General features: G+C 42.1%; 1 protein-coding gene across 1 annotated transcript in view; it reads right to left on the bottom strand.

The window, feature by feature from the left end:
- The window catches only part of arl15b (ADP-ribosylation factor-like 15b), a 292,713-nt gene extending 291,107 nt beyond the window's left edge, over nt 1-1,606 (bottom strand). Inside the window, exon 1 of the mRNA XM_078549863.1 lies at nt 1,374-1,606. Within this exon, the coding sequence (XP_078405989.1) occupies nt 1,374-1,385 (12 nt within the window). The 5' untranslated portion in view covers nt 1,386-1,606. The remainder of the gene's footprint in view (nt 1-1,373) is intronic.
- Nucleotides 1,607-16,162: the final 14,556 nt, after the last annotated feature.

Genomic DNA, 16,162 nt, shown 5'->3' with positions numbered 1-16,162 from the left:
CTCCACCACCCTCCCAGGCAGCGCATTCTAGACCGTCACCACCCTCTGGGTAAAAAAGTTTTTCCTCATATCCCCCCTAAACCTCCTGCCCCTCACCTTGAACTTATGTCCCCTCGTGACTGACCCTTCAACTAAGGGGAACAGCTGCTCCCTATCCACCCTGTCCATGCCCTTCAATCTTGTACACCTCGATCAGGTCACCCCTCAGTCTTCTCTGCTCCAATGAAAACAACCCAAGTCAATCCAACCTCTCTTCATAACTTTAAATGTTTCATCCCAGGCAACATCCTGGTGAATCTCCTCTGCACCCCCTCTTGGTTAATGTTAATGTGTGATTTAACTTTTGCTATAACAAGGGATCATAGTCCTATGACCTACAATGATTTTACTTAAATAAAGGCTGAATGACTGAAACAGGCATTATGATCCTGCTTCAGAAAACAATTCTCTCATCCTGAAAAACAAATACAAAACAATTACAGGAGAAATACCACCCTTCTGTTCCCTTTCACATTTTAGCTAAAAGCAATAAATTTGAAAGACTTATTGTGCAAGGATCCTGCTTACTTGTTTTCTTTAAACCTCTATTGTTCAACACAACATAGCCAAACAATAAACTGCACTTAACCCCGTGTCAGACTTACAAAGCAATGAAACTTTCAGAAGTGTTTAAAGATCAACAGAGCTTGTACATTTTCGACTATATATTAGCTACATCATGCAAATCATAAAAGATAAGCCAAGTAAAAACCTTGAAGTGAGGTTCTTTAAGGTTTTGTGCCCGCAAGAACAGAAACAGATTTTAAGCTCCACTGAAGTGTTCAGGATCTTTTGGGGAATAGAATTGTAGGAGTAGGCCAGTACGATCGTACACAAAACAATGTTGTCACGTTTTTATAAAGGCAGAGATTGGAGGCATCGGGAACAGAGCACTGTAGTTGTAAATTCGAAACGTGAAGCGTTTTGTTGCCACTTTCGAGTATAAATAGGTTAAGGTCATCAACATTTACGCTTAAGGTAGCAATTCACTCCACTCAGGCATGACTTACTGCACTAAAACTGTGGTTTTCAACAATATTCAGCCGAGTTCAGACCCAAATCATTCGGAAGCCCGTTACAACAAAACCAGCAAAGTACTGCCGCAATTAAAATTCCTAATGAGATGGTAAATGAGACGAATGACTGAAATTAACCTGTCACAGCAAGTGCATTCTCATTCATTCATTCCCGTCACTCAACTTGGTACAGGTTACAACAGCTATATAAATCAGATAATTTTTACATGTGCAGCAAATAAAGCAAACCAAAAGTAAAGACCGATTGCAGACTAACATGGCACTCATCCAAAAGGAAACAGGAACATACAAACGTACCAGATAATCCATTTACTCAATAGAGGCCCTCAGCTTCAAAGTCCAAAGTACTTTTGTCTTCTTTGTGTGTATATTTTGTATATTAATTATGCTATAAGCACAGCATGTCTCACATTCCCCGATTTAACTGAGGCAGAAGATCAAATGAGCAGCCCGTCTCTCCCACTCCACATGTATGCAGACAGCACTTATTTCCTCGACTGTACTTTTTCCCCTAGTGGGTGAAATGTTAAAATTAACCCCCTAAAAACCACTCCCATATTACGTAAAGCAGTCATCTGATCGCAGACGTGAGCCTGTTTTTTGTCAATAAACCCGGAAGTTTGGTTTGAAGCCAGCATTGGGTTAGTGAGGCTCACGTGGTCAGGGACTGGAAAGTCGCAGAGACCGGAATTCAGCGAGCAGCGCTGCCGAAGCAAATACTGTCAGTAGAAACTGCCGATAAAGAGGATAATATGAATGATATGTCTGTTCCTGTGGACAGTGATGCGTGTTTTCGGTGCGATAATGTTTGATATAACTTGTTAGATGTTAGTCCCGCTGAGAATTTAGCCATAGGATTAACACTGCATTTATATCTTTTAGTCTCAAAGGAATAATTGACTTGTCTCTCGCACACTGAGTCTGTTTAAATCGTTATTGGACACCAACAAAAATGATGCAGCACAGAAACGGGCTTTTCAGTGCAATCCATTAAACTCTCCAAGCTATCTTAAAGTGACCTTGGAGTGGGTCTAAGCCTTAGTTGACCTGGAGGAGCAAAAGAAACAGGCGATTTGTCCCCTGAGCTCTGTATTTCTCCTTGTGAGCCACCGATTCTAATCTCCTGATCGTTCCTATACAATTTGATCCTTCTGTTCAAGCAATCCCTCTCTCTTAGAAAGAACGTATGGTCAGGTCGTCAAAATGAGTGAGAAAGTGGTGAAACCTAGTGTTCAGCTGATGGTCGCCACGGACCACCTCAATCCCAAATGGCTTCTGTACCCACATAACAACTAGTTCCCAAACTTATGTGGCTCTTAGCTAATGTGCCAAATTAGGTTGAAGAGGACGTACGTCACACACAGGCTGTTGCAAATGTGGAACATAACAGAATCAAAACACTTGCACATATGATCCTGTGAATTTGAGAATGAAGATCTGATTGTACTGACATTGTGTGCAGAGAATTCTTCCAAAGGTTTGTGATCACAAGGTGGAAAACTGGGACGTTTGTGACTGAAGGATTTAAGCCACTGTAGATGAAAACTTATTTGCACTGACTGAAAAAACGTGCTGTTTGTTGTAAGACGTGTAGTTTAATTGGTCTCATGAAGAGATTCAGAGTTTAACCACAAGTGTTTATTAACTACTAGCAACTATATACATAACAGTCTTAAGGTCTAAGCTAGGAGCTGTCTCCATGCTTCCCTCTACACACATCTCTGTCTAGTCCAAGACTGTCCTCTAGACTTGGGTCATGTGTTCCTTTACATCACCATGTAGAAGATACTGTACCCAGTCCCACATTAACCCTTTATATGCCAGACGTTCATACTACACTGTTAATGCAGCGGACATATTGCATCATTAAGAGAATGTGTCCTGTATTAGTTCACCTAATAGTTCTCTCAGCTTGGCATTAAGTTATTTTTGCAGCCTTTTGTTGAGCCTGGGGCCTTCCTCCACAAGGAAGGATGATGCCTCATAAAAGGGCAAAATTGTGCTTCATGTACCATACCACCATGATCTTCGAAGCCTTAGCCAGGCTATATTGTAAGATCTAGCTAGGTACCTGAAACACACAATGTTGTGTTATGATTATTTTGGTGGATTTCAGCACAACATTATAACTGTATCGAACTGCTGTCGGAGGATGATGTCATCAGATGTTATTCCAAAGGATAGCCATGATTACCAAACACTACCTGAGGCTTGCCTTTGTTTTCCCCTGCCCTCGCCCTAAACTCACATCTGGCTCTAGTTTCTCCCCTATCTCCCCTCGGGCCATCTCTGAGCTAATCTTGGTCTGTGAGATCAATTTCCTACTCCCTTGCCCCTATTCCCATTAAACTGCTGACTCCCCAACTTCCCTTCCTGATCCTCACCAAGATGAGCTTCTGACTGATTATCTTCACCATCACCAATACTGCCAATTTCCACCTACATGGCATCACCTGACTCCACCAAACAGCAAGCTGAATGGTTCTCTTTCCAGGCACTGTCCCTCTCTCCTTCACAACTGCCGCTATCATGTCTCCCAAGGTGAACCTTTGACTCCACTGTCCTTGCAAACTACCGCCCCATATCCAACCTCTTTTTCCACTCCAAAGTCATTGAATGTGTCATTGCCTCCCAAATTCATGCCCACTTTTCCCAAAATTCCATGTTTGAATCCCTCCAATCAGATTTCTGCCCTTGCCACAGTACAAAAACTGCCCATTCATAGTCACAATTGATTTTCTATGTGACTATACTAAAAGTAAACTATCTCTTCTCATCCTTCTCGTCCAGTCTTCAGCCTTTGACACAGTTGATCATACTATCCTCCTCCAATGCCACTCCATTGTCATCCAGCTGAGTGGGACTGCACTCACCTAATTCAATTCCTTTCTCACATTAGAGTATCGATTTCAATGGCTCCTCTTGCCACGCCTGCAACATTATCTCTGGTGTCCCCTGAGGATCTATCCTTGGCTCCCTCCAATTTCTCATCTAAATGCTATCACCTAGCGACAACATCTGAAAACAGTGTTAGTTTTCACATGTACACTAATGACACCCAGCTCTACCTTACCACCAATTCTCTCGAATCCTCCACTGTCTCTATCAGACTGCTTGTCTGTCAGTCAGTGCTGGATGAGCAGAAATTTCCTCCAACTTTACCTTGACCATAAGACCATAAAATGTAGGAGAAGTAGGTCATTCGACCTATCGAATCTGCTCCACCATTTAATGAGATCATGGCTGATCTGATAATCCTCAACTCCACTTTCCTGTCTTTTCCTCATCACCCTTGATTCCCTTACTAATTAAAAATCTGGCTATCTCAGCCTTGAATATACTTAATGACCTAGCCTCTACAGCCCTCTACAGTAAAGAATTCCACAGATTAACTACCCTCAGAGAAGAAATTCCTCCTCATCTCTATTTTAAATGGTCGACCCTTTACTCTGAGATTATGCCCTCTGTTCCTAGATTCTTCCACAAGGGGAACCAACCTCTCAGCTTCTGCCCTGTCAAGCCACCTAAGAATCTTACATGTTTCAATAAGGTCGCCTCTCATTCTTCTAAATTCCAATGAGTACAGGCCCAACCTACTTAACCTCTTCTCATAAGAAAATCCCTCCATACCCAGAATTAACCTAGTGAACCTTCTCTGGATTGCCTCCAATGCCAGTACATCTTTCCTTAGATATGGGGACCAAAACTGTTCACAGTATTCTAGATGTGGTCTAACTAGTGCCTTGTATAGTTTGGAGTATAAAAATAGGGAAGTCTTGCTAAAACTATACTCTTTGAAATAAAGGCCAACATTCCATTTGCCCTCCCTATTACCTGCTGAACTTGTATGTTAGCTTTTTGGGATTCATGCACGAGGACTCCCAAATCCCTCTGTGTTGCAGTCTTCTGCAGTCTTTCTCCATTTAAATAATATTCAGCTCCTCTATTCTTCCTGCCAAAGTGCATAACCTCTCATTTTCCCATATTATATTCCAACTGCCACTTTTTTGCCGACTCACTTAACCTGTCCATATCCCTCAATAGATTCCTTGTGTCATCCTCACTACTTGCATTCCCACCTATTTTGTATCAGCGGCAAATTTGGTGATTGTACATTCACTTCCCTCATCTAAATCATTAATATATATTCTAAATAATTGAGACCCCAGCACTGATCCCTGTGACACTCCACTCCAGGTTGCCATCCTGAAAATCCCCCCCTTATCACAGCTCTCTGTCTTCTATTAGTTAGCCAATCCTCTATCCATGTTAATATACTACCCCCACTACCCCCAACACCATGGGCTCTTATCTCATTAAGTAGCCTTATGTGCGGTACCTTATCAAGCACCTTTTGGAAAGCCAAATATATTACATCTACTGGCTCCCCTTTATCTATCCTGCTTGTTACCTCCTCAAAGAATTCTAATAAATTTGTCAGGCATGGTTTCCCCTTCACGAAGCCATGCTGACTCTGCTTGATTAGAATATGTAATTCTAAATGCTCTGCTATTACATCCTTTAGAATAGACTCTAACATTTTCCCAATGATGGATGTTAAGCTAACTGGCCTATAGATACCTGTTTTTTGTCTCCCTTTTTGAATAAGGGTGTTACATTGGCAGTTTTCCAATCCTCTGGGACTTTTCCAAAATCTAAGGATTATTGGAAGTTTACTACCAGTGCATCCACTATCTATGTAGCTACTTCCTTTAATGTCCTAAGATACAACCCAGCAGGTCCAGGGAATGTATCGGCCTTTAGCCCATTAGTTTCCCTAGTCCTTTTTCTCTAGTGATAGTTATTGTATTTATTTCCTCCCCCGCTTTTGCCCTTTGATTATTTAGTTTTGGAATGCTATTAGTGTCTTCTACTGTGAAGATTTTATACATTTAAAGAAGCTCTTACAGTCCATTTTTATATTACTTACTAGTTTACCCTCAAACTTTATTTTCTCCCTCATTTTTTTTTGGTCATCTTTTGTTGATTTTTAAAACTTTCCCAATCCCTTGGCTTACCACTAATCTTTGCCGCATTGTATGTCTTTTCTTTTAATTTGACACTATCCTTAACTTCCATGGTTAACCATGGTTGGTTTATCTCCTTCCTTGAATCCTTCGCCCTCACTGGGGTTTATCTTTATTGTGGGTCATGAACTATTTTATTAAACGTCTGCCATTGTTCAGCATCTGGTTTTTCTGCTAAAATCCTCTCCCAATCCACTCCAGCCAACTCTGCCCTCACTCCTTTGTAATTACTCTTATTTAAGCTTAGCACAGTTGTTTCCGGCCTAAGTTTCTCACTCAAACTGAACGCTAAATTCTACCCTATTAGGGTCACTGTTTCCTAGGGATCTTTTACTCTGGGATCATTCATTAAACCTGCCTCGTTACACATTACCAGATCCAAAATAGCCTGATCCCTGGTTGGATCCACAGCATATTGTTCTAGGAAACTGCTCTGAATACACTCTATGAATTCTTGCTCGTGGCTACCTCTGCCAATTTAATTTTCCCAATTTACATGAAGATTAAAGTCACCCATGATTAATGTACTGCCTTTTTTACATGCCCTTATTATCTCCTGATTTATTCCGTGTCCTACAGTATAGCTACTGTTTGGGGGCCTATAGACTACTCCCACCAGTGTCTTCTTCCCCTTGTTATTTCTTACCTCCACCCATGTGGATTCTACATCTTCCAATCAAAGATCATTTCTTGCTATTGTACTTGTTCTATCTTGTACTTACAAAGCTACCCCACCACCCTTTCCTTTCTACCTGTCCTTTCAAAAAGTCACATACCCCTGAATATTTAGTTCCCAGCTTTGATCTCCTTGTAACCACATCTCCGTAATCATACCCATTCATAAGATCATACCCATTAACCTCTATTTGTGCCGTTAATTCATTTATTTTGTTCTGAATGCTATGTGCATTTAAGTGCTGTTAATTTTGTCTTTTTACCATCTTTTCCCCCCCTTCGATGCTATTTGCTGCTTTTTTTTTATGTTTGTACACTCTGTCCCTTCCTGTCACACTCTGGGTATCACTACCTAAGTAGCTGCCCTGCAATGCTGCCATATCCTTTTGCTTTGTAAGCCTATGTATCCCCTTTCCAGAACCCTCCCCTCCTCTATTTAGTTTAAAGCCCTCTCTACATCCCTAGTTATTCAGTTCGCCAGGACACTGGCCCCAGCACGGGGTGGAAAGGCCAAAGCTATTATCTTCAACCCCTGCTACAAACTCCATTTCCTACCTATTGCCTCCATCCCTCTCTCTGGCAACTATCTAAAACTGCACCAGATTTTTTGCATCCTTGATGTCATATTCAACCCTAAGACCATTTAAAGGAGCTTTATTAATATGATGTTGTTGATGATAAAATATTGGTGGGAACTTGGACTGTTTTAAATTAAAGATTTGTGAATTTTGTCCTTTTACCCTGTAATCCTTTGCTCATCATCAAAGTTAAATAGCTTGCATACTTCAGCCTGATCTGAATCTTTGATTAAAGGCTTATATCTCACCCCAGTCATTTTATGTCAGTTCTTAATAAGTTTGCCTCCTAAGAGGAGGACTCATTTTGCGCACTCTCCTCTGAATAATTTCTAATGCATTCACATCATTTATGGTAAGGTGGCCAAATTTAAAGCTGTACTCCAGTATGGCTTCATAATTAATCTGTACAATGTGGTTTAACTTCTTCTGACTTGTCATCCTATACCTATGCATCCCAGCACATAATTTGCCTTAGAAATAACCATTTGAAACTGACCATCTGTTTTTAGCTTATGAGCAATGAGCATTTCCAATTTCTTCTCCCTTTGGCCTGTCCGAGTGGAGATTTTAGCTTTGGCAGCTCTTTAAGGGGAAGCACGTGAATGTATTCAGGTGGGTGAGAACCTCATAATTTCACTTGCTTACTTAAAGAAGGATCAGATGTAATTCTGCCTCCCTATCATCCTGTTAAGTCACATTCTACAGATTTCAGTATCCCAGATAATTGCCTTTAAGTTTCCCTTCCTCACCTTCAAATCCCTCCATGAACACACTCCTTCTCATCTGTCCAATTTCTTTCAGTCCTATGTCTGTGTGCACATCCTCCTGTTCTCCAACACTGGCTTACTTCTCATTCTTTACTGTCCTGGCATCCTGAGAACAATTTGTTTTTAAAAATGTGGTATGGTACGCACAGCTACCTGGATTCTCCAGATAAAAACAAAAAACTGCGGATGCTGGAAATCCAGAACAAAAACAGAAATACCTGGAAAAACTCAGCAGCTCTGGCAGCATCGGCGGAGAAGAGCAAAGTTGACGTTTCGGGTCCTCATGACCCCACTTAGTTCTGTTGAAGGGTCATGAGGACTCGAAACGTCAACTTTGCTCTTCTCCACCGATGCTGCCTGACCTGCTGAGTTTTTCCAGGTATTTCTGTTTTTGTTACCTGGATTCTCTATTCAATCCTTGGGTGTTGCTCTCATTTACCTATAAGTTAGGCAATCAAAGGAATACGTTGCACTGAAGAGGATGCAAGTTCTACTGACACTAGTAGAATATCTAAGACCCAAAACTACCTCAACGGATGGATCAGTGCTCTTCCATGTTGAATGCCACTCGGAAAAAGCAAAGGATGGCAAGGGCACAAAATATACTCTGGGTGGGGGACTTCAATACCTATCACCAAGAGTGCTATTTGGTTCACTAATGTCCTTTAGGGAAGGAAATCTGCCATCCTTACCTGGTCTGGCCTACATATGACTCCAGATCCACAGCAATGTGGTTGATGCTTAACTGCCATCTGAAATGGTGTATCAAGCCACCTAGTTCAAGGCAATTACGGATGGGCAACAAATGCTGGCCTTGCCAGCGATGCCCACAACCCATGAAAGAATAAGAAAAGCCCCACTATGGACCAAGCTGGCCGAGTCCTGAAGAACATATCTACCAGTCTGGGCCTGCAACAGGTGCCAAGGGAACCAACAAGAGGAAAATACCAACTGGACCTTGCCCCCAGGAATCTACCTGTCGCAGAAGCATCTGTCCATGGCAGTGACCACTGCACAGCCCTTGTGGAGATGAAGACACACCTTTGCACTGAGGATACCCACCATCGTGCAAGCAACACTTACACAGCAAAAAGCTACTCACTGATGCGCAGTTTGGGTGCCACCAGGGCTATTTGGCTCCAGACCTCATTATGGTTTTGGTCCAAACACAGATAAAAGAGCTGAACTCAAGAGTGGAGGTGAGAGTGGCTGCCCTTGACATAAAGGCATAATTTGACCAGGTATGGCATCAAGGAGCCCTAGCAAAATTGAAGTCAATGGGAATCAGGGGAAAACTGTCCACTGGACAGGTCATACCTAGCACAAAGGAAGATGGTTGTGGTTGTTGGAGGCCAATCATCTCAGCTCCAGGACATCACTGCAGGAGTTCCTCAGGGTAGCGCCCTGGGCTCAACCATCTTCAGCTGCTTCATCAATGACCTTCCTCTATCATGACATCAGAAGTGGGGATGTTCGCTGATGATTGCATAATGGGCAGTGCCATTCACGAATCCTCAGAGACTGTAGAAGTCCATGTCCAAATGCAGCAAGATCCAGACAACATTCAGGCTTGAGCTGCAAAGTGGCAAGAAACATTCACACCATGTGCCAAACAATGACCATTTCACAGAATCACAGTATCTCTACAGTACAGAAGGAGGCCATTCAGCCCATAAAGTCTGTACTGGCTTTTTGAAAGAGCATTCTACCTAGTCCTTATTCCCTGCCATTTCCCTGTAACCTTGCACATTCTTTTCAGCTAGCAAACCAATTCCCTTTTGAATACCTCGATCAAAACTGTCTCCATCACCTCTCAGGAAGTTTGTTCCAGACTCCAATCATCCTTTGGATGAAAAAAATTTCCTCACATCACATTTACTCCTTTTGCCAATTATTTTGAACCTGTGCCCTCTAGCTTTTGATGCTCTCATGAGTGGGAAAAGTTTCTCACTATTTACCTTGTCCATACCCCTCAGGATCTTGAATATCTCTATCAAGTATCCTCTCAGCCTTCTTTTCTCCATGGAAAACAGTCCCAGCCTCTTCAATCTATCCTCATAGCCAGGAATCATTCTTGTGAATCTCCTCTGTACTCTCTCCAATGCCTTCAATCCTTCCTCAAGTATGGTATCCAGAACAAGACATAGTACTCCAGATATTGACAGATATAGCTAAGTTGAGTGAGTGGGCAAAACACCTGGCAGATGGAGTATAATGTGGGAAAATGTGAAATTGTTCACTTTGGCAGGAAGAGTAAAAAGTGGAGTATTACCCTTAAACGGAGAACGACTGCAGAATTCTGAGGTGCAGAGGGATCTACATGTTCTAGTGCATGAGTCATAAAAAGGTCGTATGCAGGTGCCGCGTGTAATCAAGAAGGCTAATGGAATGCTAGCCTTTATTATAAAAGGAACTAAACCTAAAAGTAAGGATGTTATGTTTCAGTTATACAGGGCATTGGTGAGACCGCATTTTGAGTACTGTGTGCAGTTTTGGTCTCTTTATTTAAGGAAGGATGTAAATACGTTGGAGGCGGTTCAGAGGAGCTTTACTAGATTGATAAAAACAAAAAGCTAAAAGCTACTGCGGATGCTGGAAATCCAAAACAAAAACAGAATTACCTGGAAAAACTCAGCAGGTCTGGCAGCATCGGTGGAGAAGAAATCAGTTAACGTTTCGAGTCCTCGACCTTCTGCCGAAGGGTCATGAGGACTCGAAACATTAACTGATTTCTTCTCCACCGATGCTGCCAGACCTGCTGAGTTTTTCCAGGTAATTCTGTTTTTGTTTTACTAGATTGATGCCTGGAATGAGTGGGTTGTCTTATGAGGATAGGTTGGACAGACTGGCCTTGTCTCCACTGGAGTTTAGAAGAGTGAGGGGTGGCTTGATTGAAGTATATAACATCCTCTCCAGTCTTGACAAGGTGGACATGGAAAGGATGTTTCCTCCTGTGGGTGAGCCCAGAACTAGGGGACACTGTTTTAAAATTAGGGGTCAGCCTTTTAGGACAGAGATGAGGAGAAATATTTTCTTTCAGAGGGTTGTGCGACTTTAGAATTCTCTGCTTCAGAAGGCGTTGGAAGTGAGGTCACTGAATATTTTTAAGGCAGATGTAGATAGATTCCTATTAGGCAAGGAAATCAAAGGTTATTGGGGGTAGATGGCAATGTAGAACTCGAAACACAAACAGATCAACCATGATCTTACTGAATAGTGGAGCAGACTTGAGGGGCCGAATGGCCTACTTCTACTCCTGTTTCGTATGTTCGTATCACCAAGGCATGGTAGCAGCAGTGTTTACCATATACAAGATGCATTGCAACAACCACAATCATCTTCCTTTGACTCCAACCAGTGGAGATTTTTCCCCCTGATTCCCAGTGACTACAATTTTGCTGCCTTTTTACTATTTTTATACCTATAGAAGACTTCATAGAATCACAGAATCACAGAATTTTAACAGCACTGAAGGAGGCCATTTGAACCATCATGTCTGCACCGGCTCTCGAGGTAAGCATTATGACCTAGTGCCATTGCCCTGCCTTTCCCCTGTGGCCTTGCACATTGTTTCTATTCAAATAATCATCTAATGCCCTCTTGAATGCCTCAATTGAACCTGTCTCCACCACATTTCCAGGCAGTGCATTCCAGACCTGAACCACTCGTTGTGTGAAAAAGTCTTTTCTCATGTCACATTTACTTCTTTTGCAAATCACTTTAAATCTGAGCCCTCTTGTTCTTGATCCTTTTACAAGTGGGAACAGCTTCTCCCTATCTACTCTGTCCAGCCCCCTCATGATTTTGAACATCTCTATCAAATCTCCTCTTAGCTTTCTTCTCTCCAAGGTAAACAGTCCCAACCTCTCCAACCTATCCTCATAGCTGAAGTTTCTCATCCCTGGAACCATTCTTGTCAACCTTTTCTGTACTCTCTCCAATGTGTTCACATCCTTCCTACAATGTGGCACCCAGAACGATACACAATACTCCAGCTGAGGTCTAACAAGTGTCTAATATAAATTCAGCATAACCTCCCTGCTCTTGTACACTATGTCCCTATTAATAAAGCCCGGTACTATATGCTTTATTAGCTGCTCTCTCCACCTTTCCTGCCACCTTCAATGATCTATGCACATATACACCCAAGTCTTTTTGCTCTTGCAAAATTTCACCCCTTATTTTGTATTGTCTGTCCATGTTCTTCCTACCAAAATGCATCAACTCACACTTCTCCGCATTGAACTTCATCTGACACCTTTCTGCCCAGTCCACCAACTTGTGCATGTCCTCTTGAAGTTCCACATTGCCGTCCTCGCAGTTCACAACACTCCCAGCTTCGTATCATCCGCAAACTTTGAAATTGTCCCTTGCACCCCAAGATCTAGATCATTAATATATATCAGGAAAAGCAAGGGTCGCAATACCAATAAAAGTCCCAATAAAAGGAAATCCTAATACTTTGGGATTCCCTTTTATGTTAGCTGCCAATCTCTTCTTTGCTTTTATCTCCTCATAATCTCTCCTTGCTTCTTTCATTTGTTTTTTTAATTCCTCTCTGATTCTACTATATTCAGCTTGATTCTCAGTTGTATTATCCATCTGATATCTGTCATAAGCACACCTTGACTTCTTCACCTTAATCTCTATCTCTTCTGTCATCAAGGGAGCTCAGGATTTGTTTGTGCTAACTTTCTCCTTCGTGGGAATATGCCTTGCTTGTGCTCAAACTATGTTTTCTTTAAAGGCAGCCCATTGTTCAGTTACAGTTTTGCCTGCTAACCTTTGACTTCAATTTTTCTGGGCCAGATCCATTCTTACTCCCTTGAAGTTGGCTTCAACACACCACCTTCCCCCTGCCCCACCTGCCACTACCCCCCCACCCCCCTCCACCCCAGTTAATTATTCTTATCCTGCTTTATTCCTTGCTCTTTTCCATAGCCAACCCAATCTCATGATACAGTGATGACTGGCCCCTATATGTTCCCCTTGATCGACTTGGCCCACCTCATTCCCAAGAACCATGTCTAGTAATACCTTCTTTCTTGCTGGACTGGAAACATACCTCTGTAGAAAATTCTCCTGAACACATAGGGTTCTGATTGTGCCTCAAACCACTTTCTGCATATTCCCATACAAAGTTAACACAATGGTAAATAATTACTGCCAAAAAGCTAAGTCACCAATTTAGCAAATTTTTAAATGGCAGCTTAATCAAAGTAAATCAATGTTGGAAACCTTTGTACTGTACTATTGACGTAGGAGGTCACAGCTGGTTGAGGTATTATCACTCGCAGACTTAAAGCAAGAAAGAACTGGCATGATATAGCACCTTTCATGACCTTGGGACTTCCTAAAGCATTTTACAGCCAATGAAGAACCTTTGAAGTATAGAAGCAGAGGAATTCTCTTCCTGTCAACCAAGCTGGATGGATTGTATCTCAACAGGCTTAGGACCAATATCCCTGTAGGTAAGTTAACTACTGCAGTGGGAGAGGGTTAAACTCATTTGGCAGAGGCCAAAGTCTAGAACTAGGGGACAAAGTTTAAAAATATGGCATCTCCCTTTTAAGACAGAGATGAGGAGGGATTTCTCCCCTCAGAGGATCATTAATCTTTGGAATTCTCTTACCCGGACAGCACTGAATGCTGAATCATTGCATATATTCAAAGCTGAGTTAGTCATAGTTTTGATCTACAAGGGTTATCCGGGGCAGGAAAGTGGAATTAGGACCACAATCAGATGAGCCATGATCTTATTGAATGGCGGGGCCTAATGGCCTATTCCTTCTGTTGTTTCTTATGATTCTTATGATAGGCTAACAACTATTAAAGATGAGCACTTTGGTAATGTTACTGAACTAATAATCCAGAGACCCAGACTAATGCTCCAGATACATAGTATAAATCCCACCATGGCAGCTGAGGGAATTTAAATTCAATTAATTAATAAAATGAATAAAACACTAATCCCTTTAATAATAATCATGAAACTACAGATTGTCATAATGCCTTTCAGAGGCAGAAATCTTTCGTCCTTACCTGAAACGGTATATATGACTCCTGTGACTCACAGCATTGTGGTTTACGCTTAATGGCCCTCTGGAATGACCCCATAAGCCACTCAATGGTATGAAACCACTACAGAAAAATTGAATAATAAAAAAACACAGATGAAGCGCCCAGCAATTTGCCCAGATAACATGATTCATTAAAGCATGACTTACAAAAGTATGTGGAAGCTTTTGGTTATGATATCCTACCTTTGCTGGAACATTTCGAAAGTCTAAAAATGGCGATTGGATGAACAAAGAAACATTATTATCAAGTGCAACAGCACAACCGTTTAAGTTGGAAAGAAATTAACAAAATAATGACTACTACATCTTGGTGGGGTACAAAGAACAAAGAACAAAGAAAAGTACAGCACAGGAACAGGCCCTTCAGCACTCCAAGCCTGCGCCGATCATATTGCCTGTCAAACTAAAACATTTTGCACTTCCGGAGTCCGTATCTCTCTATTCCCATCCTATTCATGTATTTGTCAAGCTGCCTGTTAAACGCCACTATCGTACCTGCTTCCACCCCTCCTCTGGCAGCGAATTCCAGACACTCACTACCCTCTGCGTAAAAAACTTGCCCCGCACATCTCTTCTAAAGTTTTCTCCTCTCACCTTAAATCTATGTCCCCTAGTAATTGACTCTTCCACCCTGGGAAAAAGCTTCTGTCTAGCTACTCTGTCCATGCCACTCATAATTTTGTAAACTTCTATCAAGTCGCCCCTCAATCTCCGTCACTCTAGTGAGAGCAATCCGAGTTTCTTCAACCTCTCCTCATAGCTAATAACCTCCAGACCAGGCAGCATCCTGGTAAACCTCCTCTGCACCCTCTCCAATGCCTCCATATCCTTCTGGTAATGTGGTGACCAGAATTGCACACAACGTTCCAAGTGTGGCCTAACCAAGGTTCTATACAGCTGCAGCATGACTTCCCACCTTTTATACTCAATACCCCTGCCGATGAAGGCAAGAATGCCATATGCCTTCCTGACTACCTTATCCACCTGCGTTGCCACTTTCAGTGACCTGTGGACTTGTACACCCTGATCCCTCTAGTGGAATAAATATGCAGATACACCCCTGGTAAGAATCATTTCTCATGTTTTGGTTCTTGTTCAACTGGTAATTGTGATACACCTGTTGCAAATGACCTGTTGTAAGGACCAGCGACATATGCTATGGAAAGAGGTGAAATTTTTGTAGAAATTATAAGACCCCAACAAGAATTCTCAAGGATAAGTGTATGTGTATAAATAATTGATCACCAGAGTATTGCGAGCTTTGTAATATTATATCTTTGTGCGAGTGGCTGGGAGAATCCCTAAGCTTGTTATCCTCAGCAGGCTAAGCTTTGCATGACAAAAATAAAAATACCTGGAAAAACTCAGCAGGTCTGGCAGCATCTGCGGAGAGGAACACAGTTAACGTTTCGAGTCCATATGACTCTTCAACAGAACTAAGTTAAATACTTTAACTTTTTGCTATGGTCCCACTTTTCTCTCTTTTGAACGGATCAAGTACAGTTTGCATTGCTGTTATCTCACCTAACTAACAATTCTCCGTGAAATATAAGCTGGTTTAAGGTGGGGGGGGAGGTGGGGGGGAGAGGCGGGATAGGTAGAGCTGGATAGAGGGCCAGTGATAGGTGGAGATAGCCAAAAGATGTCATAGACAAAAGGACAAAGAGGTGTTGAAGGTGGCGATATCACCTAAGGAATGTGCTAATTAAGGGTAGAAAGCAGGACAAGCAAGGTACAGATAGCCCTAGTGGGGGTGGGGTGGGGTGAAGGGAAGGGATCGAAATAGGCTAAAAGGTAATGGGTGGAAATACATTTAAAAATAATGGAAATAGCACATTCCTTAGATAATATCACCAGCTTCAACACCTCTTTGTCATTTTGTCTATGACATCTTTTGGCTATCTCCATCTATCACTGGGCCTCTATCCAACTCTACCTGTCCCATCCCCCCCTTAAACC

This window comes from Cetorhinus maximus, chromosome 1 (genome assembly GCF_964194155.1).
Source record: "Cetorhinus maximus chromosome 1, sCetMax3.hap1.1, whole genome shotgun sequence".
Classification (NCBI taxonomy): domain Eukaryota; kingdom Metazoa; phylum Chordata; class Chondrichthyes; order Lamniformes; family Cetorhinidae; genus Cetorhinus; species Cetorhinus maximus.
The sequence above is the reverse complement of the archived record's forward strand: the minus strand, read 5'-3'. Positions and strand labels throughout refer to the sequence as shown.